The sequence below is a fragment of the Elephas maximus genome, chromosome 20 (genome assembly GCF_024166365.1).
Source record: "Elephas maximus indicus isolate mEleMax1 chromosome 20, mEleMax1 primary haplotype, whole genome shotgun sequence".
NCBI classification, from domain to species: Eukaryota; Metazoa; Chordata; class Mammalia; order Proboscidea; family Elephantidae; genus Elephas; species Elephas maximus.
The window spans coordinates 63,569,632-63,592,848 of record NC_064838.1 but is presented as its reverse complement, the minus strand read 5'-3'; the positions used below and the strand labels follow the sequence as shown (position 1 = coordinate 63,592,848).

The following is a 23,217-nucleotide window of genomic DNA, read 5'->3' as shown; positions in this document are numbered from 1 at the left end:
ATCTTTACGGAAGCAGACTGCCACATCTTTCTCTCAAGGAGTGGCTGGTGGGTTTGAACCACTGACCTTTCGGTTAGCAGCCGAGCATTTTAACCACTGTGCCAGCAGGGATCCTTATATTTATAGGATAAGTAGGCCTTAAGGAAAAAGGGGAGCTATTGCAATCCATCCACGAGAACAGCATGTGAGTACAAAAGTCCTATGGAGGAAGAAACAGGGTAGACATGAAAAGCTAAGAGAAAACTAATGTGCCTAAAATGAAGGGGAGCATACAATGCAGAATAAACTGAAGAGGAGGGTACCAGCTGGGTCTTATAGAGTCCTGCAGGCCACGTTAAGGTGTTCTGTTGAAGTCACAAAGGGTTAGAGGTAGGGGACTGATACGATTGGATTTGCATTTTATAAAAATTGCCTCGATTGCAATGCGAAGAATGACAGGAAGGTGGGCCAAAGTGGGTGTCAATTAGCAGCTTACAGTAGTTCAAGGCTGAGGAAATCGCATGTAAATCAGAGCACAGACTACAGCTGCATCGCCACAGATGGAGCGAAGGCGGGTACATTTTAGGACTTAGATAAAATAAATAGGTCTGGGTAATGGACTGAAATAGAGGGTATATTAGTTATCTATTGCTCTGTAAAAAATTACCCCAGAACTCAGCAGCTTAAAACAATAAACATTGATTATCTCATAATTTCTGTGGGTCAGAAATCCAGGCATCGCTTAGCTGGGTGCCTCTCACTCTGGGTCAGTCACAAGGCTGCAATCAAGGTGTCGGCCAGGGTATAGTCACCTCAAGGGTCTAAGAAAAAATTCCCTTCCAAACCCACCCACGTGGATGTTGGCAGTCCTCAGGCCTCACTGACTATGGGTCAGACATCAGTTCTTACCACCCAGCCTCGGCCTCGCCATAGGGCTACTCACACCACAGCAGCCTGTTTCCCTCAGAGCTAGGGGAAGAAGGGGGAGAGAGAAGGAGATGCAGAGCATGAAGGAAGTCAGTCTTTCTGTAACCTTTTCTCAAACTGACATCTTAGCACTTCTGCCACACTGTATCCATTAGAAGTGAGTCACTAGATCCAGTCCACGCACAAGAGGAGAGTACAAAAAAAGGTGGTGGTGGGGGGGGGGGGTGTTATTGGGGCCATATAGAGGCTGCCCAGCACACGAAGTGAGGGAGCAGGAGACACTGTGGTACCAATCATTGTGACCAGGAAGGATGAAAAAGGCCCAGGTTTGCAGATCATAAATTTTGTTTTGAACATGCTGACTTTGATGTGCCTTTCATTCAATTAACAAATATGTATTTATAAAATACGTACTATGTGTCAGGCACTATTCTAAGAACTGAGGATACAATAGTGTACACAGAAAAGTCCTTGCCTTCATGGAACTCACCTTCTAATGGCTGAAGACAGATGATAAACATATAAATACCTAAAAAATCATATAATTTCAGATAGTGAAAAGGATAGAAAGAAAACAGAGCAACGTTGGGGTTTCACTTCAGCTATGGGGCCAAGAAAAGCGTTTCAGACATCCAAATAGGTTGTAGAAGCCTTAAGATTTCTCCTAGATTCCTCCTGTACACTCAGCGTACTTTGTGCCTCTCTTATAGAATTTATCAAAAATTGTTTTGTAGAAGTCACCCTTTGTGGTAGGCCAAAAAATGCCCCTCTCCAAAGATACCCATGTCAAATCCTTGGAACTTGTGAATGTTACCTCATTTGAAAAAAAAAAAAAAAAGGTCTTTGCAGGTACGATTAAATTAAGGCTCTTGAGATGAGACTACTACCCTGGACTACCCAGGTGAGACCTAAGTGCTATCACGTGTCCTTTTAAGGGACACACAGAGGCGAAGACACAAAAGAGGAGGAGGCAGTGTGTCCACAGAGGCAGAGACTGGAGTGATGCAGCCACAAGTCAAGGAATGCTCGCAGCCACCATAAGCTGGAAGAGGCAAAGAACAAATTCTCCCCTTGACAGAGTGCCCGGTTCAATAAATGTATGCAGTTTTTATTTTGAGCCCAAAACCTGGGCTTTTTAATGTGTGCACTATCTTAAGTAAGTACCTCCACTTCCTTGGGCCTTCTCAAACAGTGAAACGGGCTAGAAGACCTTCAACAAACCCAAGTTTGGGACCCTTCAAACCAGAAGCTGCGTGTGGGTTCCGTGATTACATGGCTGCCCTTGAGCAATCTACCAGTTATCAGTGGTTACAAGCAGAGCCCAAGCCGACGTGACAGGTTCTCTAGAAGAGTCCAGCCCCTGGGGTGGCGCTGAACGGCTAAGTTTAGCCTTTTTAGATGGCCCAGGTGACTAGTCAGCAGAGCGTAGGTCACAGGCTGGGAAGTCCATCTTTTCCCCCAGAGTCCTTCGGTTGCCTGGGCAACGCCTACGTCACCGCGTAGCTTCACGTGCGTGTCGGCGAGAACACCCCACACAGCGCAACGCGCCGGTGCCTCGCGAGAGCCAATGGGGCGGCTGGAACTGGCGTCGCCCCGCCCCCGAATCCGACCGGAAGAGGGCGGGGCCGGGCGGCGGCGGGAGCGCGCTGGCCTTTCCGGGGGCGGGGGGCTCGGGCGGTTGTCCAGGGCTCCGCGCCCGGCGCTGGGTCACGTAGGTTAGGCACACAGTCGGGCCCCAGGGCCGGCTCCGATCGGCCCAGGCAGCTGCGCCCTCCCTAGAGCGGGGGTCCCCGGAGGCGGGGGCTGCGATGGTGCGAGCCCGGGGTCGCCGGTGGAGCTGACAAGGGGCTGGAGGGCTGAGAAGAGCCTGACCGAGTGGCGGCCGACCACGAAGCCCGTCTCGGGCCGTCGGGCTCACGGTCCTCGCTGGAAGCCCTGACCTCTGTGCCCCCTAAGCCCCGGGCCCACTGCGGAAATGTTCAAAAATGAGTACCAGGTAACCAACCCAAAATGGCTCTCCAGCCTGTCTGTCACTTTCTCCTCTGGGGTGAGGACAAATGAAAATCTGACACCTCACCCCCACAATACGGTCTTCTTTGGGGTGAGAAGGAATGAATGGATGAGTGGTCCTGTGAGGAATAAAAAGTAACCAAGGCTAAGCCCTGCGACTTGGCTTTTGTTCGATCCCTAGCTCAGTGCCTCTCGAGATGTATGAGTTGCCCGCAGTTCTGGTTAAAATGCAGACATGAAGCCCTGCCCAGATCACCTGAATCAGATTCTTGAGGCTGTGACCCAGAAATAAGATGGTTAACAAGTGCCTCTGGTACTCGGTAGCGGTGCACGCTGGGTAGCTCAGCAGTTGAGTGAATGGATGGATGAATGAGTTAAACCATTAAAGAAAATAAGCACTCTTACTATGTGCTGTTTGCTTTTTCCCAAAATCGGAGGTCAGTGGTTCTCCAACACTTGGGTACCTCCTAGTGTGTTTGAGAACTTGGGTACTTGTAAGAATGCAGATTCACCCCAGATCTACTAAATCAATTTCTGGAGATGAGGTCAGTTAATTTACCTTTTTAACAACTTCCCCCTCTCCCCCAGGTGTTTCCGATGCAGGTGGTCCAAGGATCACACTTGGAGAAACACTGCTTCAGGGGCAGTCAGCTTGAATATCTTGGGGTGTCTCAGTGCAGGGCCTGCTTTCCTCACCTTGGGACATCTCCCTTCCTAGCCTTCCTTGACCCTGTCCCCTGCCCTCCGCTCCTCACCTCTACTTGAGGTTACACTCTTTATTTACTGCTGTGTTTACAATTTGCCATCTCATCCTGGCAGTTAGGATGAACACCCCTGTACCCCAGCAGCCCTCCGCTGGCATCCACCTCTTGGTTGCGTCTACATTTTCACCTATACTGCCTGCCTATTGATTGATGCATGTCCTCAGAGTGCTCTTCAGTTCTCTTTTCTCTATCCCATTTTATGTCATTAATTGGGTTACAACAATTTTAGAGTTTGTTTCACTCAATACAGGTAAGGTACATTGTTACAAAAGTCACATGCAGACTGGGGGAAATTTGGAAAACAAAGGGAAGCAAAAAGAAGCAAGAGGGTGGGCTAAGGAGGGAGTTTGCCATCTCATCAGGTATAAGGATTTTTCTCTTTTACAAAAATTGCCTCAGATTTAAAATTCATAGTGAAGTATGACTGACCTGGTAAGTTATAGTATTTCTGTCTCACATGCTGTTTGCACATAATACTACCTAAGGAAGAAGACATTAAGTGCCATGATGTCAAGTGATTGCTTGTTAAAACTCAGAAGCAAAATTATCTTTATATTACTGAGAAATTTAAAAGCTGGAAATTGTGTACAAAGACCAGACTGGTTTGCTCATGTGCTACTTATAATTCAAACAGGGCATAAAAGAGAACTATTTAGTCTTCATTTCAGATTCTCAATTTCTCACAATAAACGTTATACTCCTCAGAAATAATGGGCTTATTTAATTCCCCCTTTTTATAATTAAAGCTTATGGACATTCAGCAGTGTGTTTAGTTAGCATTTTTTTATGTAAGCATATACCTCCATGTTCTCAGGTTTGCAGTGTCTGTAGAACTGATTCTCTATTTTTCTTGTACAGATTTTATGGATCTCCAAATTAAATTGTATTAAATATATAAAGAGATCTTGTAGGAATGCTCAAACTAAGAATTGCCCCTCCAAAATTCCTCCCAAGCCTTTTTTTAGTGTAAATATAACTTTTTAAATTTATTAATAATTTTTTAAAATTTTTGTTGTTTTTGGCAAAAGCTTACAGTGCAAATTAGTTTTCTATTCAAAAATTTTATACACAAACTGTTTTGTGACATTAGTTGCACCAAGCCTTTTTACTAACATATTTAACTTGTCTTTTTTTTTTTCAATAATCACCCCTGGCACTACTGAGCCCTTGCAGGGTGCCAAGCATTGTGCTTGATAATTTACATTTACTGTTCTCTGCAAGCCAACAACCTGTTTTACAGGTGAAGAATCACAGCATTAAGTAACTCCGAGGTCAGGTAGTTAATAAACGGCAAAGCCAGGATTGGAGCTTACGTCAGTATGACTAGAAGGTTTGTAGCTAGAGATAATTGTCAGAACTTACTGACCTGGCTGGCAAATTGAGTTTAAACCCTTTAGTCTGAGTTGAATAGACTCTTCTGTAAACATGATCTGTACGGTCAAGTAAATGACTCCCAAACATGAGAGATTTGTCACGTTCATATGGCATAAATCATTTAATGTTTATCATACTTGGAAAAAATTGCTTAAGCAATTGATCCAAGGAGACCCAAATCAGAACAGCTGTAGCTCAGATACAATCAAGGGATAAAGGAGGAGTAATGATAGGGCTAATGTTTCCTCCAGATGTTCTTAGCTGACAGAATGCCTGGAACCCTGGTTATAGATCAGATTTCCTCCTCAGCATTGTCTTTCACTCTTAAGTATTTCCTTTCTGTTTTCTAGGGAGGTGCATTTGTTGAAATCTTTAGTGCTCAGGGAAAAAATCCTGGAGCAAAATGGAAGATCCTTGGCAGTCCGTCTGTGATATGGAAAGTAAGTGTTAGAAATCAAAACAAAAAACCCAAACCCATTGCCATTGAGTTGATTCCGACTCATAGTGACCCTATAGGACAGAGTAGAACTGCCCCATAGGGTTTCCAAGGAGCGGCTGGTAGATTCAAACTGCCAGTCTTTTGGTTAGCAACCGAATGTTTAATCACTGAGCAACCAGATATGAGAGCCACATAAACCCTGGGAAGAAAAGCGAGTGAAGATTATAGCAAAAAGGGCTTGATGCGTTTTGAGAACTGTTGTTCCTGTTGTTTTTCTCCAAAGGCCTCTCATGACATTGTTGGCTGTGGCTCTCCCGACATCAGCGCTCAGTTGCCGGAGACCTTGGCTCAGGGCTCGTAGCCCTTCTCAGTACCAAGTCCTGCTGAGGTTTTAGGGACACTGGTATCGACGGGGGAGATCTCTACAAGCCCCAGACTTCTGAATTTCTTGATTTCTTCATCTCTGATGACCTTTTTCACTCTACCTCAGCACCCATTCCCACTGTCACACCCTGGACCTTATCACCCCAAACTGCGTGGCCTCTGAAATTACTCAGATATTCACATGTCCCTCTCTGACCCCAGTCTTTGATTCTCAAGGTTGCTTGCTCACTTCCTCTCACTATGTAAAGGACTCGCTTACTGGGGCCTTTAGGCCACTGGCCATTCTGTCTTTCCTCTGCATTTAGTTTTCTTTATTTTCACTATCGTACTTTCTTTTCTCTCCAGCTCAGAAGCCATAGTCTGTTGTTTCAGTCACTTCCCAATCTGGACCTTGCATGTGCTTGTTCCGTGTCCTTTCATCATGCCTGCCCAGCATACCCAGCCTTTTCTGAATCTCCAGTTATCTGTCTTCTCTGTGCCTGTGTCTGGACTGCTCAGTACCTTTGAAGGAAATAGGTACAGTCTCTCAGACTGGTAATACTGTACAGTCAACTGAAATGGCGCGAAAGCTCTCCAATAATCCTATTGTGTTCCCTTAGTCTCCAAGATGGTTATTTCTCCATTTTCTTCAGGTTTTCAACCATTAACTCCCTGTCCTCCTTCCCAGCCTGTGCCCTCCCTCCCTCACTCTCCATAAGACCTCACTCCCTACTTTTAGAGGGAAAACAGAAGCCATCAGGTAGACATTGTCTCACCTAGAAGCCACCAGATTGGAAAACCTGTATCCATCCCCATCCGTTTCTCTTCTCCCTGGTGCAATCAAGAGAAGAACAGTTTCATGGGGACCTTTGTTTGCTGTATGGATAGTTTTAAAAAAAAAAAAAAAAAATTTTTTTTTTTTTTTATTAATTGAGTGCTGACTATTTTGTACAGCATAGCTTCTAGTACTTTACATATATTACTTAATATGTATGGTAAGCATGAGAAATAGGTACTTTCATACCCATCTTTTAGATGAGAAAACTGAGGCCCAGAGAGGGTAAGCAACTTACCCAAGGTTACATAGCTTGAGTGAGAGGTAGACAGTGCTGTGAGAGTATAGAGCAGGGAGATCAGGAAGGGCTTCCCTGAGGAAGTGACGCTTGAGCTCTGAGAGCTGACTAGATACAGGGTGGGGCTGGTAGAAGAGTATTTGAGGAAAAGGACAAGAAGGCCTCTGGGGCCAGCATGGCGAGCGTGAGGCAGCGTGCACGGTAGGAAATGGAGAGGGTTCAGAGGATGCAGGGGTCACGGGCCATGCTGACGGTTGTGGTAAACTCCTGAAGATTTTAAGTATATGCCCAACTTGTACATAGATGGAATAACTAATATACTTGGGGCATGTATATTCATCTTAAACACGTTGAGGTGCTAGTGCAATGAATATAATATAAATTTATTTAAATATGGAGCCCTGGTGGCACAGTGGTTCAGAGCTTGGCTGTTAACCAAAAGGTCAGCAGTCCCAATCCACCAGCCGCTCCCTGGAAACTGTGGGGCAGTTCTGCGCTGTCCTCTGGGGTCTCTGTGAGTCAGAATCAACTCAGCAGCAATGAGTTTGGTTTGGTTTATTTAACTATTACTTAATTTACAGTAGCCATTAGTTAAAGTACATTTCTTAACATAAACAAAAAGTCCAACTATAATCCTGAAGAGTGGGGTGATCTGTGAAATATTTTAATGTGAAAAAGTATCTTTATGTTCAAAGATTGGGAATTTGCTCTAAGATAAAAAATAACCACTTACAGTAGCACTTTGAGGGAAATATAGATATAGGAGGATTTTCATTCGGAGAGTTTTTTTTTTCCTGTGTCTCCTACCTTAGTTTTTTAGGCAACTTCAACTATAATGTTTTCATTCACGTCGATTTTAAGTAAATTTTATAAATAGAATTTCAGAGTTAGAACACTGGTAAAATAAGGCAAGGATTAATTGTCTATGAGCCATGGCCTGAAACCAAGGGGCTTCCAGAATGGATACAGCATAGGTTAGATGGTTTCCTATACCTTAACGAGGTGATGGACAGCCCTATGCCATTAAACAGGAATACATAGATTAAAAAGAGAGAAAAGGTCATTAAACTTTGGAAGCTCTATATGAGTAACTCCCTGAAGCTGGAGAACTTACTGTTTGGAGGAAGGGTGTCTTTCTCAGAGGGGATTTGCTCAAGCAGCTTAGTGTGCATGTGTATCCTAATTCCCAGCCAGGCTTAGGATAAGAATACCATCAAGGCTGGAGCCTGAGTTTAAGAAATATCAACATGGGACTTTTTCCTGTGGGTTTGCAGCTGTGACTTTATAAATAAAATATGCTTCAATTATCACTGTTTTCATTTTTGTTCTATAGGAGTTTGATAAAGAAGTTAAAAGTTTTGTGTTTGTCCTGGAAGGCAGCAGCCAAACAAACAAAATCCAATTACCAAAGGAGAATAAGCAGATCCGTAAGTGTTTTAACATTGAAACTTAACGTTTGATGCTTAAAGTTACATTATTACAGATCATAAACAGGCATATTTAGGTATAACTTTTACAAGCATACGTTGATGTAAAGTGATGTGATCTTTTTTTTTTTTAGAACTATGCCAAACACTATGCTAGGCTTTTTTTTTTTTTTTTTTAAATAATGCTTTTGGTGAATGTTTACACAGCAAATTAAGTTCACATTTAACAATTTCTATACATATTATTCAGTGACATTGGCTACTTTTTTCACAATGTGTTAATATTTTCTTTATTTCCATTCTGGTTGTTTTGTTGCCATTAGTCTAGCTTCCCTGACCCCCCTTACCTTCTTATCTTTGCTTTAGGGTGAATGTTGACTGTTTGGTCTCATATAGATGATTTTTTTAAATTAAAGAGCTCAGTACTCACTAGCGGATTGTGTTCGTTTTTTGATCCAGTCTGCTGTTTGGCTGGAAGGAGACCTGTACTGTAGTTCAGTTCTAAGTTTAAAGGGTATCTCAGGGCAACAGTCTTCGGGTTCCTCTAGTCTCTACTGGTCTAGTACGTCTGGCATTTTTTAAGAACTGGAGTTTTGTTTTATACATGCTAGGCTTTTTTATGTATTCTGCCTCACTGTATATTAGAAATCTAGAAGTATTTTGAAGATTATTTAATAGCTATTAATTATAATAGTGATAGTATTTATTGAGAACTTAGTATGTGGCAGAGTCCCCCAGTGCTGCAACTGGTTAATGCTTTGGATTACTAACCGGAAGGCTGGAGCTTCCAGTCCCCCCAGAGATGGCTTGGGGATCCACTTCCGAAAAATCAGCCGTGGAAAATTCTGTGGAGCGTAGTTCTTCTCTGATGCACATGGGGTTGCCGTGAGTTGAAATCAACTGCATGCCATCTGGTTTCACTGTATGGCAAAGACTTTAGGCATTTTACATTTATTACTTCCTTTTCTCAGGTGCTCTTTTACAGATAAACAAACCGAGGTTGGTGCTTCGTCAAGAAATCAGGTTTTATAGCTAAGCTTTGAAATAAACTCAGGAATTCCTAAATTATAGGATATTAACTTGTGAGAAAAAATTTATGAAAAATACCATGCAAGGCGTTATTCAGTGACAGATTAACTCATAACTTTAGGAATATTAATATCTATTAGTTATAGAGATAAATATGTGATTTAGCAAAAAGCCAAAGAGCAAATTGCAATTCTTACTTATTCTGAACGTTGTTGTTATTGTTAAGTGCCGTCCAGTTGGTTCCGACTCATAGTGACCCTGTGCACAACAGAACAAAACACTGCCCAGTCCTGCGCCATCCTTACAATCGTTGTTATGCTCGAGCTCATTGTTGCAGCCACTGTGTCAGTCCACCTCGTTGAGGGTCTTCCTCTTTTCCTAACCCTGTACTCTGCCAAGCAGGATGTCCTTCTCAGGGACTGATGCCTCCTGACAACATGTCCAAAGTATGTAAGACACAGTCTCGCCATACTTGCCTCTAAGGAGCATTCTAGCTGCACTTCTTCCAAGACAGATTTGTTCATTCTTTTGGCAGTCCGTGGTATATTCAATATTCTTTGCCAACACCACAATTCAAAGGAGTCAACTCCTCGGTCTTCCTTATTTATCGTCCAGCTTTTGCGTGCATAGGAGGCAGTTGAAAACACCATGTCTTGGGTCAGGTGCACCTTAGTCCTCAAGGTGACATCTTTGGTTTTTAACACTTTAAAGAGATCTCTTGCAGCTGATTTGCCCAATGCAGTGGGTCTTTTGATTTCTTGTCTGCTGCTTCCATGGTGTTGATTGTGGATCCCAGTAAAATGAAATCCTTGACAACCTCGATCTTTTCTCCATTTATCATGATGTTGCTTATTGGTCCAGTTGTGAGATTTTTCTTTTCTTTATGTTGAGGTTTAATCCATACTGAAAGCTGTGGTCTTTGATCTTCATCAGTAAGTGCTTCAAGTACTCTTCACAGTCAGCATTTTAAGGCAGAAGGAACCCTGAGAGATCACCTAAATTTATGATCAAAGCCCAGTGATGATTCTGCTATGAGATAAGGTTTTGAGTAAACTGATGTGATTTAAGAAATATAATTTATCAAAATGATTAATCAGAGTTTCATCAGCCTTGTCCTGTGTTTTAAATACAGATTTCAGATGATTTAGGAAATAGAAGTAATCATTTCTCATTTACATTCATCTTTTATTTATTTTTTTCTTCATTTATTGAATACCTGCTATGTACCAGGCACTACAAATTGACCTGTTGTTCGTGCCTAATTTTTTAATATAATTCAATTTTCTAAACTTTCATAGGCTCAGTGCCTTTGTGTATCATTTCAAGCTACTGCATTCATATTTTAGATTTCTAAGACATAAACCAAGCCATGGAAGTTATAGATGGAAGATGATTTAAAGTGTTTATCCAATGTTCCTTTCTAAACTTAAATTAGAATTAAAACCTCAAAGAGAAGAAATAATCATTGTTAAAAGAATTTTTGTTAGTTTACTACCATTTTTAAAGCATAGTTTCCTCATAGATCATTTTTTTAAATAATTTTTTTTTTTTGCGTAAATTTGTACTTATAAGTGAAGGGAATCATTCTGAAACTGTATTTTATTCTTTGTGTGGGAGGCATAGTCCATCTTTTTAAAGGATATTGACTTTGTGAGGTAGATATATTTGGTTTGTAAGAACGTGGCTATGTTGTAAGCCCCAAACCAATGTGAGTTCTTTTGTTCTTATTGTTGGACTTATAAAGGCTGCCTGTACGGGAGTCTCTGGGTGGTGCACATGGTTAACACTCTTGGCTGCTAATCGAAAGGCTGGAAGTTCAAGTCCACCCGGAGATGCTTCGTAAAAAAGGCCTGGTGACCTGCTTCCAAAAAAAAAAAAAATCAGCCATTGAAAACCCTGTGGAGCACAGTTCTCTTCTGACACGTGTGGGGTTGCCATGAGTCATAATGGGCTTGTCAGCAACTGGTACTTCCCTGTGATGCTGCCCTCCTTGTCTATGCCATGATCACGTTGCTGACAAAATCAAACCACTTCTGATAACCTTCCTTAGACCCATCTGAGAAAGAGTCCTCCTCTTCCAAAGGCCAAGTTATTAAAGACAAGCTCCACTTTACTACATACCTAAGTCTTTTTTTAGAAATAAGCCAAGTTTCATGTGTTATAATTGCTTTTTCCAATGGAAGGGTGATCATTGTCATTGGAAGAAATGGAAGAATCTTTTAATGTGTTTCTTGTACGATGCCCTGTAGTTAAAAATTATTCTGGCTTTTCTGTAACATATGGAGCACTGGAACAGATGAAACAGTTTATGAAGCCTGCCCTGCACTAATGCCTTTAAGATTAATTATTTGGAATTTTACATAGTGATTTTTACCTCTATAGAATGACCTTCTCTGTGAAAATGTTATGGTTAATTTTAAATTAAATGACATAGCCTGAATAGAGAATTGACTTTAATTAGCATTTCTAAATTAAGTTTAATTACCATTATGTATTCCTGTTTTAAGAGTAAACATCCACTTTATTTATGCAGACTTGACACTAGATATGTCAGTGGGTCCCCACCTCTATTTGGTACTTGTGAAGAAAATTGCATAGCGAAATTAAATATGTTTAACTTTACATTTTAAATATTTCTGAATTACCTTAAATTTTCAGAATCTCTAAAAATGTGAAAAACAAAACCTTCGCTCAGCACCTTATCATATAAAGAAAAGTGTTACATTGTGTACTTCCTGAGGGTAAGGATCTTACCTTTTCTACTTGGTACCTCAGACTTAGTTTCTGATACACAGTTGTGTGTTAAATTTGCCATGTTGAGAAACTTGAGTATATTTGTAGAATTTGGGTTGTAATTGCTAATTGCCTTGGTAATGAGACTCCAGCTAAATAAGTAAATCCAGCCACTCTTCACCCTGGAACATGTTATGTTGTAGAGTTGCCCGTAAGAGAAGCAGCCCTAACACATATAAACATCTCATTTGGAAGATCTCCAGGATTTCCTCTTTGGAACTCATGTTTGAAACCACTGTTTTCTCTGCCTACTGCATGTGAATCGAGTGGTATGTCTTCTGGGATCTGCATCCGTGAAGCTTTGTGTTGACCTCAAGTTCAGCTGGTCTGGAAGATGATGGGTCATTTTATGAGGTTCCCTCAGGGCCTCCCTGTCCCCACTGCAGTATTCTTTTTAAAAATAAGTCTCATCGTGACTCCCTCTGTTTAAAATCCTTCAGTGACTTTGACCCCCCTACCCCTCCCCACATGATAGTGTTCTGGCAAGGTCACCACTGAGCTCTGAATTCCTAAATCCAACAGCCATTTCTCAGCCCTCATCTTACTTGATACAGCAGCAGCATTTGAGAAAGTTAACACTCTTCTCTTAATATACTTTCTGCACTCAACTTCCAGAAGCTCCACACTCCTGGTTTTCTTCCTCACTCCCTGGTCTTCCACCTTAGTGTCCTTTGTTGGTTCTTTCTCTTCTCCCTAATCCAACTTAATGTTGCAGTGCTGTGGACTCAGCCCTCAGCTCTCTATCTACATTTCACTCCTTTGGTTACCCCTCGTCTCATGGTTTTCAGTGCCGTCTCTGTCTGACTCCCAGATTTACATTTCTGGCTCAGACCTCTCTCCCAAACTCCAATCTTGTATATTCAACTCCTTACTTGACATTTCTACTTGGACAACTTAAATGCAATATATCCAAAACCCAACTCCTAGTCTTTATTCCTAAAATTTCCCCCCCTCCTCTCCTGTAGACTGCCCCATCTCAGTTGTTAGCAACTTTTCATTCCAGTTGCTTAGACTAAACCAAAACCCATTGCCATCAAGTTGATTCCGACTCATAGCACCTCTATGGGACAGAGTAGAACTGTTCAGTGGGGTTTCCAAGGCTGTAATCTTTACAGAAGTAGACTGCCACGTCTTTCTCCTGCAGAGCAGCTGGTGGGGTCAAACCACCGACCTTTCAGATGGCCAGGTGCTTTAGCCACTGTGCCACCAGGGCTCCTTTGCTCAGATCAGAAACTTTTGGATCACCATGATTTTTTTCCCCCAACTTCATTCAATCCATCGGGAAGATCTTGTTGACTCTGTCTTTCCAATAGAGTCTGACTACTTCCAGTCACTTCCCATGCTGGCCCAAGGCACCATTATCTAATGCTTAGATTACTTAAATAGTTTTCTGCTCACCCTCCCTGTTTCTGACCTTGCCTCCCTGAGTCTGCTTTCAACTTGGCAGCCAGAGTGATCCTTTTAATTTGTAAGGCAGATCATGTCACTCCTCTGTTGAAAGTGCTGCATCTCACTCAAAGTAAAAGCCAATTATCTGTAAGACCTTGCGGTGTCTGGTGCCCTGGTAACTCTTTGGCCTCATCTCCTTTTATTCTTTCCCTTGTTCACTCTGCTCCAGCCTCACAGGTCTCATTGCTATTTTCAGACATGGCCTGATGCCCTGTCACCCTAGCACGTGTGCGCTGGTTGTGCCCTCTGACTGGAGCATTCTCCCACGTGGCTACCTGGATCATTCTCACCCTTTCTTCAAGCTTTTACTAAAATGTCAGATTCACAGTGAGGCCCACCCAAACCTGTACTTTAGAACTACAGCCCACGTTTTATATCCTCTTCCTACTCTTGATCCCTTTTACCACATTCTACAATTCCCTGTACTACGTATCACCTTCTAACATGCTGTATATTTATTATGTATATTACGTGTATATGTGTATTTATTGTTTTTCTCACCATCATCAGAAAGTAAACTCTGCCAGCATGGAGAATTTAGTCTATTTTGTTCACATAGAACAGTGCCTGGCTCATAGTAGACATTCAATAAATGTTTGTAGAAAAATGAATGAATATATAAGTGGCATCCCATTGATTTTAGGATAAGACCTATATCCTTTGCTTGGCTTTCAAGGCCCTGCATGATTGGGTCCCTGGCTACTTTGCCAGACTCACCTGCTGCTGCTTTCCGCCTTCTATCTGTCCTTCCAGCCCTTTAGGCCTTGAAGCTCATCCAGTCTGCCATGTCCGTTTATCAAAAAATGGGAGTATTGCCTCTGCCTGGAATGTTTGTTCCTCTCTCCCTTCTCCATTCCCCTTGCCTAGTCAATTCCTGCTTATTCTTCCCAGCTGAGCTCCAGGATTATTTCCTCAAGAAAACCTTCATTCATCATCTCCATCACCCCAACGACCAGGGTTATATACTTGCATAGTACCCTGACTGTCGCCTTCGCGGAACTAGAATGTGAGTTCCAAGAGGGCCGAGACTGTGTCTGTCTTTACTGTAAGATGCCTTGTCACCTGAGCCTGGCATGTAGTAGGTGCTCAAAAAATCTTTGTTGAGTGACTTGCTTTAATTAAAACAACCCCATGAGATAAAGATCTAAATTATTAGCCCTATTTTACAGATGAAAAAGAAAGGGGCCCAGAGAGATTTTCTAATTTGCCCAAGGAGAATGGAATAGCCCATAATGAAGGCATAACTGCTTCTTGCTTTCTGTGCTGACTTGAGAGAGGTGCACTGTAGTGTATTGCCCGTGCCAGGGCTGTGATAGGAACTGTGGAGCAAGGTCAGTCAAGATTTACCAGGGCACTTGTAAAGGATGGCTGTACTGTGGTCTAGTCTCAACTCTTTGGACAACGTAACACTAGTAAATCTGATGGTAAAAAAACACATTTACCAGTTAAATGTGCTTTAAAATATTCAAAAGAGAAAAGGGCCTGACCTCTTAAAAAATAGGGGTAGTTTGTCTCTGCATAAAACTACAGAAATCTGCATATTTCAGTAAAAAGACTGAATTTTATGTACTTGATGGACATTTTTCAGATAATAGCTGTTCCACTTTCAGCATTACTTAGAGAAAGTGATTTTAAATGTAATGTAGACATGAAGAGTCAGTCTAAATTTAAAGGCTACTGGAAAAAATATTACTATAGCATTTGTTTAGCATTTCTGACACACAGGATCAGTCTGTGTCAAACGTTATTCAGGTACTTTTTCCTTTGTCCAGTCATCACCATATGGTATTGTCATACTTCTTTTAATCTTAGAAATGAAGCCTTTTGGAAACTAGGTCTTCTGTATTTGAGAAAGTTGAATTACAAAGCTTTCTTTTTTGAGGGCAGGGATCTTTCATATCTAAAAATGTTCATACAGAAATGCCTCATATGTGCAGCTCTTTATGTTTGCAGAGAACAGTGCTGATGCAGTGAGATTTGTCACAAATTAGGGAGTTTTTTTAAAGACTGGGATTTTATTTATCCTGGTGCTCACTCAGCTGTATTTACAGAGGCCGTTGTGCAACAGAAAAAATACCATCGGGCCAATCGATGGAAGATGTGAGGCAGAGGTTGATTGACGATGGTGTTTTTAGTTGGCCTCGTTTTGGTATCTCACTTTGGTTTTGTAGTCCAGTACTCTGATGGGTTGTCTCACCACCTTTTCCCATAAATATGGTAGAATAAGATTCCTAGGGAGAATTCTCTAGGGTCAGGTCTTGTTATCCCCTATTTTTATTACTTTGTTTACACTACTGATGGCTCTATGGAGCAATTTATAAGCTTATTGCTTTTAAGTAAAAGTTATCTCTGTATGCTTAGATTTAAGAAACATTAACAATTTTTTTATCAAGTATGTTGCTTAGAAACTAAAATTAGGCTAAAGCATAGGATCCGAAGTTGTTTAGTAATGGTGTGGGACAAGTTTACCACAGCAATTATGAACTAGAGGAAGCTCCGTGTATAGACTATTCAAAAATATATTACTACTTAAAAATATTTCAATTTGTTTAGTCTGCTAAATCAGAATAAATAGAAAATGGCAAGCTTTTTAGACCAGTTCCCTCCCTTGAGATCTTTTATCCACGTGTTGGCCTGCACTAGTAGATTTGTAGGAGACAGTCACAGATAAATCAAGACATCTCTATTTCTGCCCCCCAAATCCCACATCAGGAAAAAAGTTTCTAAAAGGCATGTTTTTGGAGGTGGTGATACTAAAACATCTGTTAAGAGCATCGTAATTGAGAGATCAAGCAAAGTTCAAAACCTAAGAGGAAAGGAATTAAGTGAATGGGTCTGGAGCGGGTCAGATAAAACCAGTGGATTTTGAAGCAGTTGTAGATAGACTTCAGCAATCAGAAGTGCCACACAGATTGTTTTTTCTCCAAGTATTTTTAAAAAGCAAATGAATCTGGTGAACAGGAATAAAAGTTATCAGTTCTTATTTAGTGAGCATTAAATTAACTAAACGTGTTAAATTAACAGGCGTTGTAAGTGAAAATACACTCCCTCATCTGTGTCAGTGTGGACACGTTTAAAACCGTATGAATTAAATATGGCTCATGAAGCCTTCTGTTTTCATTGTCATAATTAGAATTGTTTTTCTTTACCTATTGTTTTTTATTAAGTTGTTCAGTACAGTTAAAACTGTCAGTGAATAAAAACAATTGCCACATGGTTTTACGGTTTCCCTGATGGAAACCTGTAGTTCAATTTTATATGTCTCTGTTGAATGCAGTTCTGAATGTGCATTCTCTTGTAACCTAATAAAAATAGTAAATAAAAATTACTGTTTTTTTAAATTTTCATAAAAATTTCATCAAGGCCACAGATGGAATTTTTAAAAGGCGAAATTTGTGATTGGAGTTTGATTCGATTTTCATCGGTTTTTTTGCTTTCATAGTGAGGTCGTAACTCATGGGTAGTTCTGTTGCAGTTCTGCATATAACCGAAATGCTAAAAGCTTCAGCTTGTTGAGGGCCTATGGTTACGTTTGTTTATGTGCACATATATGTAGTTGGGACATATAAATATATATTTCCATCCCTTTCTTTCTAGTTGGACTGATCCAGAGATTTCTTGTGCTTCAGATTTATGTACCCCTGGGACAAGACTTCTCCGCTGAACTGCTGTAAGATACACAGAACTTGCTTGAATGTTTTATGTGTATTAGACATTTGATCAATTGGAGCAGTACCAACAGTCATTAATTGCAAGTGGCAGTTTTTACATTAAAGAGCAGTGACTTATCAAGTCGACATGAAGTAATTAAACTAATTTAATCGTATTTCTTAGATATTAGTATGGTCTGACATTTCCCTAGGAGAAGAAAGCAAATTGGTCTGTTAAAGTGCATACCAAAGGATTATTTTGACAATGAACAGCCTATAATGTGAAGAAATAAATAATCCAGGAGTCTGAGATTTTGGTTGAAATGAAGGGCGATGTTATGTTTCACACAGTTATGCAAAACTGAGTTTGGTTTAAAATTGAAATACTTCATAATGGTATTTAGTTTAGATGTACTGGTCATTTCTATTTGCATATAGAAGACTTGGAATATATTTATGTTTTAAATGGTCTTACCTGTGAACAGATTGTCTAGCAAAAATGAGAATATACAACTCAGTTGAGCTGCCTGTTGTGTGATACTTTATAACTGAGAATGAAAATAACACTTGATTTGTTTGTAGACTCATACAGACTTGAATATTGTTTAAGATTCTATTTCATTAATAAATTTGTACAGTTTAAATAAAACATTACACATAAGATATGGTATTTTATCATTTTCCTTTGTAATTAATAGCTGTCCAAGGTCAAAATTTAGGCTTTTATTTTCCATACTGAAATAGATGGCTTTTCCTATTAATGAAGATAATTTTGTACTAATTACACCGTTGAAAACTAAGAGGAAGTAAGAAACCCAGTGCCGCAGAGTCGGTTGAAGTAAGAGCTTTCTTAATAAAATCAGAATAACATAAAATTGCAGTTGTATGTTTTTCTGTTTATGTGAATTAGGATACGAATGATTTGTTCACAGCATATGTTATCTAAATATGAATTTTAGCTAAAAATGTACAATCTTGTTTTCTTGAGTGGTTAAGAATATATGAAACATTTTTACCTTTATTGTATTCAGCCTTAAACCTCAGTTAACTTCTTACTAAGGTTTCCTTTTATTGTCTGCTGTGGTCATCAAGATTCTTTAATATAGTTCTTACAGTAGTAAAACCATCTCATTATTTGACATCCTTATGTATCTCTTTCTGGTTCTGCAAAGAAAGCGGTTTCAAGATTCCAAAGATATTCTAAAAAAAAAGATAAGGTACAGAGAATACCTTATAAAGCTTTATTTTCGGTGTAGGAAAGTGGTTTCCTACCGAATAGAAGAAGGCAAATTATGTTTTGTTTTCAAGCTTTTTAAGCTCCTGATTCAGAAACCCAGTTCAGTCCTGTTATTCTTCTGATCTGTCACTTACCTGTACTTGAGACTTTCAGGAACAGTGGTGGGGACCCTGGTAGTTAGTCTTTTGGACAAAGGTATGCAAGATACTTGGCCGAACCTTGGAATAGAATCTTTGCTAAAGAGCCCCCATTTTTAAGCAGACTGTCTGAAGCTTTGTTTGTGTCTCAAACGCTTAAGTTTATCATCCTAGCCTAGGCAATGTAGTCTTTTAAATGTTATGCTGAAGCTTTCCTTACTGAGAAATCAACGAGCGTCTTAGCTTTAACTTAGTCCTAGTAAGAGCAGCAGCTCCATCTTTGTTACCCTGTTATTAATGCTCTTGGCCTTTCTAAGGATGAAAAACATTGTCAGGAGTGTTGGAATTAATGATTTGATTTTGAACGTTGACTCTATCTGCAGGTTCCCCTGTTCTCATAGCCACTTGAACAAACATTTGGATTTTCCCAGTGGTTTTTAGTTTCATGGTTTTAGCAAAATAAGCCTTATGGACAAAAGTTTGAAGCTATTAAATAACATGGGAAAGACATTCTTCGTCCTGACCTTGTGGTTTTATCAGAATATAAGAAAATATCTTAACTCTGCATTTGAATTTGTTGTCAATAGATAATCAAAATATCTTGCTGTTTTGAGAAGTACTGACAGAGACCATGTTTTTAAAAAGTGGAAAAAGGAGTATAGATTCTTTAAGCACAGCTTTTTTTTTTCCTTTTTCTTTTTTTGAATGAAAGGACCTTCTTTCAGCACCCTTACTGTTCTACTGTGTTTCCAGCAACATAGCTCTAGGCTATTTTAAATAATACATTTCTCTAACAAGCCTGGGAAGTCTTACAGCAGAAAGATATCCCCCTTCGAAATTCTTCCATTGTCAGGATGGGAGACGCGTTTTGTTTCACAAAGTTACATTTACACATCAAGAGGTTTCCCTAAGTAGAGCCTTGCCAGCTGGTTCATGAATTTATTAATCACTTCCTCAACATATACCTTGTACCTCCCATGCCCACTGGACCATTGTACTGTTCAGCAGGAGGCCAGGCGTCTGAGGGTCAGTAGATGCCTGAGAACCAGGAATAGCTTAGCTTGAGGCTTTGCTCATGGATTCGGTCCACAAGTTACTACCTTCCTGTTATCGTCATGCGGTGTGCTGCAAGGCGTGGGGCATAGGATGGTAAACCTTGAATCTGTGTGCTTCTCCCCAGCCTTACTGCCCGCCTTGTCCCAGCCACCAGCACGTTTCCCCTCATTTACCGTTAGAGCTTCTGAGTGGTTTTGCCAGCTTCCACTATGGACCTCTCCCAGTCTAGTCTCCACACTGCAGCCAGAGTGATCTAGTTTCTAAAAAACAACTGCATTTCCCATTGAACTGAGGATAAACCCCCAAATCCTTAACACTCCTGTGTGCTTTGTTTTCTCCCACCTCCCCCCTTCTCATCTCATACCACTCTGTCCTCATGACTTGTCAGCCACATGGCTCTTTCCCTTCCTCATATAACCAAACCCACCCACTGCCGTTGAGTCGATTCCGGCTCATAGCGACCCTGTGACAGGTTAGCTTTTTTAGGGTCCTGTGCACAAGTGGGAGCCCTGGTGGCTCAGTGGTTAAGCCTCTGGCTGCAAACCAAAACCTCAGCAGTTCAAATCCACCAGCCGCTCCTTGGAGACCCTGTGGGGCAGTTCTCCTGTGTCCTGTAGGGTCGCTATGAGTCAGAAGCAACTCGACAGCAATGGGTTTGGTTTGGATTTTTGCCTAGCTACTCCTACCCCACCTTCTCATCTCGGGTTAAGTAGCCCTCTTCAGCAAGGCCTTCTTTGATTTCCCGACCAAATTGGGTTCACTTCTTAAGCTCTTTCAGCACCCTGCTCTTTCCCTTCATTACAAGTGTAAGTTTATAATTACATATTTATTTGGATCATCTGCCTTTTTACTAGACTTTGAGCTTCATGAGGACAGGGACCCTGTCTGTTCTCTTCAGCAGGATACCCCAGCTCCTCACGTAATGCCTGGCACATAATAGGCTGTGAAATATGCATGAGTGGGTGGGAAGATGGGTGGACTAATGAATAAAGAATAGAACACAATCCCTGTCCTCACGTAGTTTACCCTGGGAGTGAAAGACAAGTTAAAAAGCAATCTAAGTGGTGTCTGGGGTCTTAAACGCTAGCAAGCAGCCATCTAAGATGCATCAATTGGTCTCAGCCCACCTGGATCAAAGGAGAATGAAGAACACCAAGGACACAAGGTGATTACGAGCCCAAGAGACAGAAAAGGCCACATGAACCCGGGGCTACATCATCCTGAGACCAGAAGAACTAGATGGTGCCTGGCTACAACCGATGACTGCCCTGATAGGGAACACAACAGAGAACCCCTGAGGGAGCAGGAGAGCAGTGGGATGCAGGCCCCAAATTCTCTTAAGACCAGACTTAATGGTCTGACTGAGACTGGAAGGACCCTGGTGGTCGTGGCCCCCAGACCTTCTGTTGGTCCAGGACAGGAACCATTCCCTATGCCAACTCTTCAGACATGGATTGGACTGGACAGTGGGTTGGAGAGGGATGCTGGTGAGGAGTGGGCTTCTTGGATCGGGTGGACGCTTGGGACTGTGTGGGCGTCTCCTGCCTGGAAGGGAGATGGGAGGGTGGAGGGGGTTAGGGGCTAGCGGAATGGACATGAGGGGAGAGAGTAGAGGGAGAGAGCTGGCTGTCTCCTTTGGGGGGAGAGTAATTGGGAGTGTGTAGCAAGGTGTATATGAGTTTTTGTGTGGGAGACTGACTTGATTTGTGGACTTAAAGCACAATAAAAATTATTTTTTTTAAAAAAAAGCAATCTAAATATAACTTGATGAGTGTTGAGACGCAGTAAGAGCGAGAACTGCGGGGACACATTAAGCATTGGGTAGAAGGTAGGGCATGGGCTTTGGAACCAGACAGATCTGGAGTCAAATTCTGCTTTACCTCTGTGGGCTTTGGGAAAATAACTTACTGGGGCCTCAGCTGCTTCAGCTTTGAAATGAGCGTATTAGTGCCTAACTCAATGTTTAACTCACAGGTATGTCATAAAAATTATGTGATAAAATTAACATAAAGTAAAATAATGGCTAACATCCAGTAAATACTACCTACTGGGCATTGTCCTCAGCCCTTTAATTGTTTTCAGCTGGGTTAATCCTCACAACAAACCTATATGGCAGTCATAATTATTACCTCTGTTTACTTCTGAGGAAACTGAAGTCCAGAGAGGCGAAGGAATTTGCCAGAGGTTAAAGAGCTAGTAACTCTTCAAGCCCCAGAATTCCGGGTTCAGCCTGAATCTAAAACCTGTGCTCTGAACCACCATGTTCTGCTGCCTCAGAAGTTTTGTTATTTATCTCTCTGAGTACAGGCGCACATATCCAGACAGCAGGTATGAAGAGTTCATTGGGATCTCACAAAGATGAAAGGGCTAAGCTTTCTGCTGCTGCTTCAGGGGGATCTGCTACGTATAGTTTTATCATTAGTGTTCCATGAAGAAAAGGTCTCTTGCTCTGAGATGTTCCCTTTTCGAGGGACAAATGTCTGAGAATTACATGAAGAAGTTTACCCAAATCTTGGTTTTGTTTTAGTATTTCGCACCTCAAACATGATAATATGTTAGTTTCGCACCTCAAACATGATAATATGTTAGACTTTTTCTTAGATGAAAGCTAAGAAACAGCATTCTATCTTTTTATTGATTCTTTATTTTGTTTCATGCCTCGGTGTTTTTTTTTTTAGCATCTGAAGATTGTCCTTATTCAAAATCCTGCTCCTGCGGGTAGAGTGGCTGCAGAGCTCCGTAACCTGAGCAGCCCTTGTACAGACACATGACATCAGCACAGGAATGAAGAGGGTGTTCACTGAGCTGACACATAGTATGTTTAGCAAGGAAGTAACAGAATGCCCTCATGTTTCTCTCTCTCATTGTGAACTCACAAAAAATGAGAACCCCCTCCCTTGCTTTTTACAAATAAACCCTTCATTTTGACTTGCTTATTAGTATTAGCCACAGTACCCGTGTCTCACTGTTTGACTTGAAGTTAAATGATTTAATAAATGGCAGGTTTTAAAGACTTCTTCCATTCTGTGGTCTTCTCTGTGCTACATCACCACGCGGTGGGGAGCTAGCACCCCCCGTGTGCGGTTTGTAGGTGTTTCCGAGCCTGGGGGCAGACGTGGCACACAGAAGGAACACCATGAACCCAAGCTCTTGAAAAAGAACCCATTGCGTCTTGAAATAGAAATCCACGTTTGCTATATTTGATTCTGCAGATCACATTGAATGATTTTAGAATTTCTTTTTTTTCCAAGAATCACGTTCATTTTACTGAATATTGTTGAGTTGTATTAATTCCTTTCTCCATCCTGATTTGGAAACCCTGGTGGCGCAGTGGTTAAGAGCTACTGCTGCTAACGAAAGTTAGCAGTTTGAATCCACCAGGTGCTCCTTGGAAACTCTATGGGGCCTCTCTATTCTGTCCTGTAGGGTCACTGTGAGTCAGAACTGACTCAGTGGTGGTTTGTTTGGGTGGGTTATCCTGATTTTGTCATTATCTCAGTGAATTCTGAG

General features: G+C 41.3%; 1 protein-coding gene across 7 annotated transcripts in view; it reads left to right on the top strand.

The window, feature by feature from the left end:
* Positions 1-2,539: 2,539 nt before the first annotated feature.
* CFAP20DC (CFAP20 domain containing) overlaps positions 2,540-23,217 on the top strand; it is a 269,312-nt gene continuing 248,634 nt past the window's right edge. For 5 of the 7 annotated variants that reach the window (XR_007514517.1, XR_007514516.1, XM_049863558.1 and 2 more), the window contains exons 1-4: positions 2,540-2,902; positions 5,405-5,494; positions 8,263-8,356; positions 17,225-17,297. Coding sequence is in view for 4 of the 7 variants with exons in the window: in XM_049863558.1 (XP_049719515.1) it covers positions 2,882-2,902; positions 5,405-5,494; positions 8,263-8,356; positions 17,225-17,297 (278 nt within the window). In the remaining 3 variants the exon portion in view is untranslated. Of the gene's footprint in view, positions 2,903-5,404; positions 5,495-8,262; positions 8,357-17,224; positions 17,298-23,217 lie in introns of those variants that run through there. The other 2 variants (XM_049863555.1, XM_049863557.1) reach the window with 2 other exon arrangements.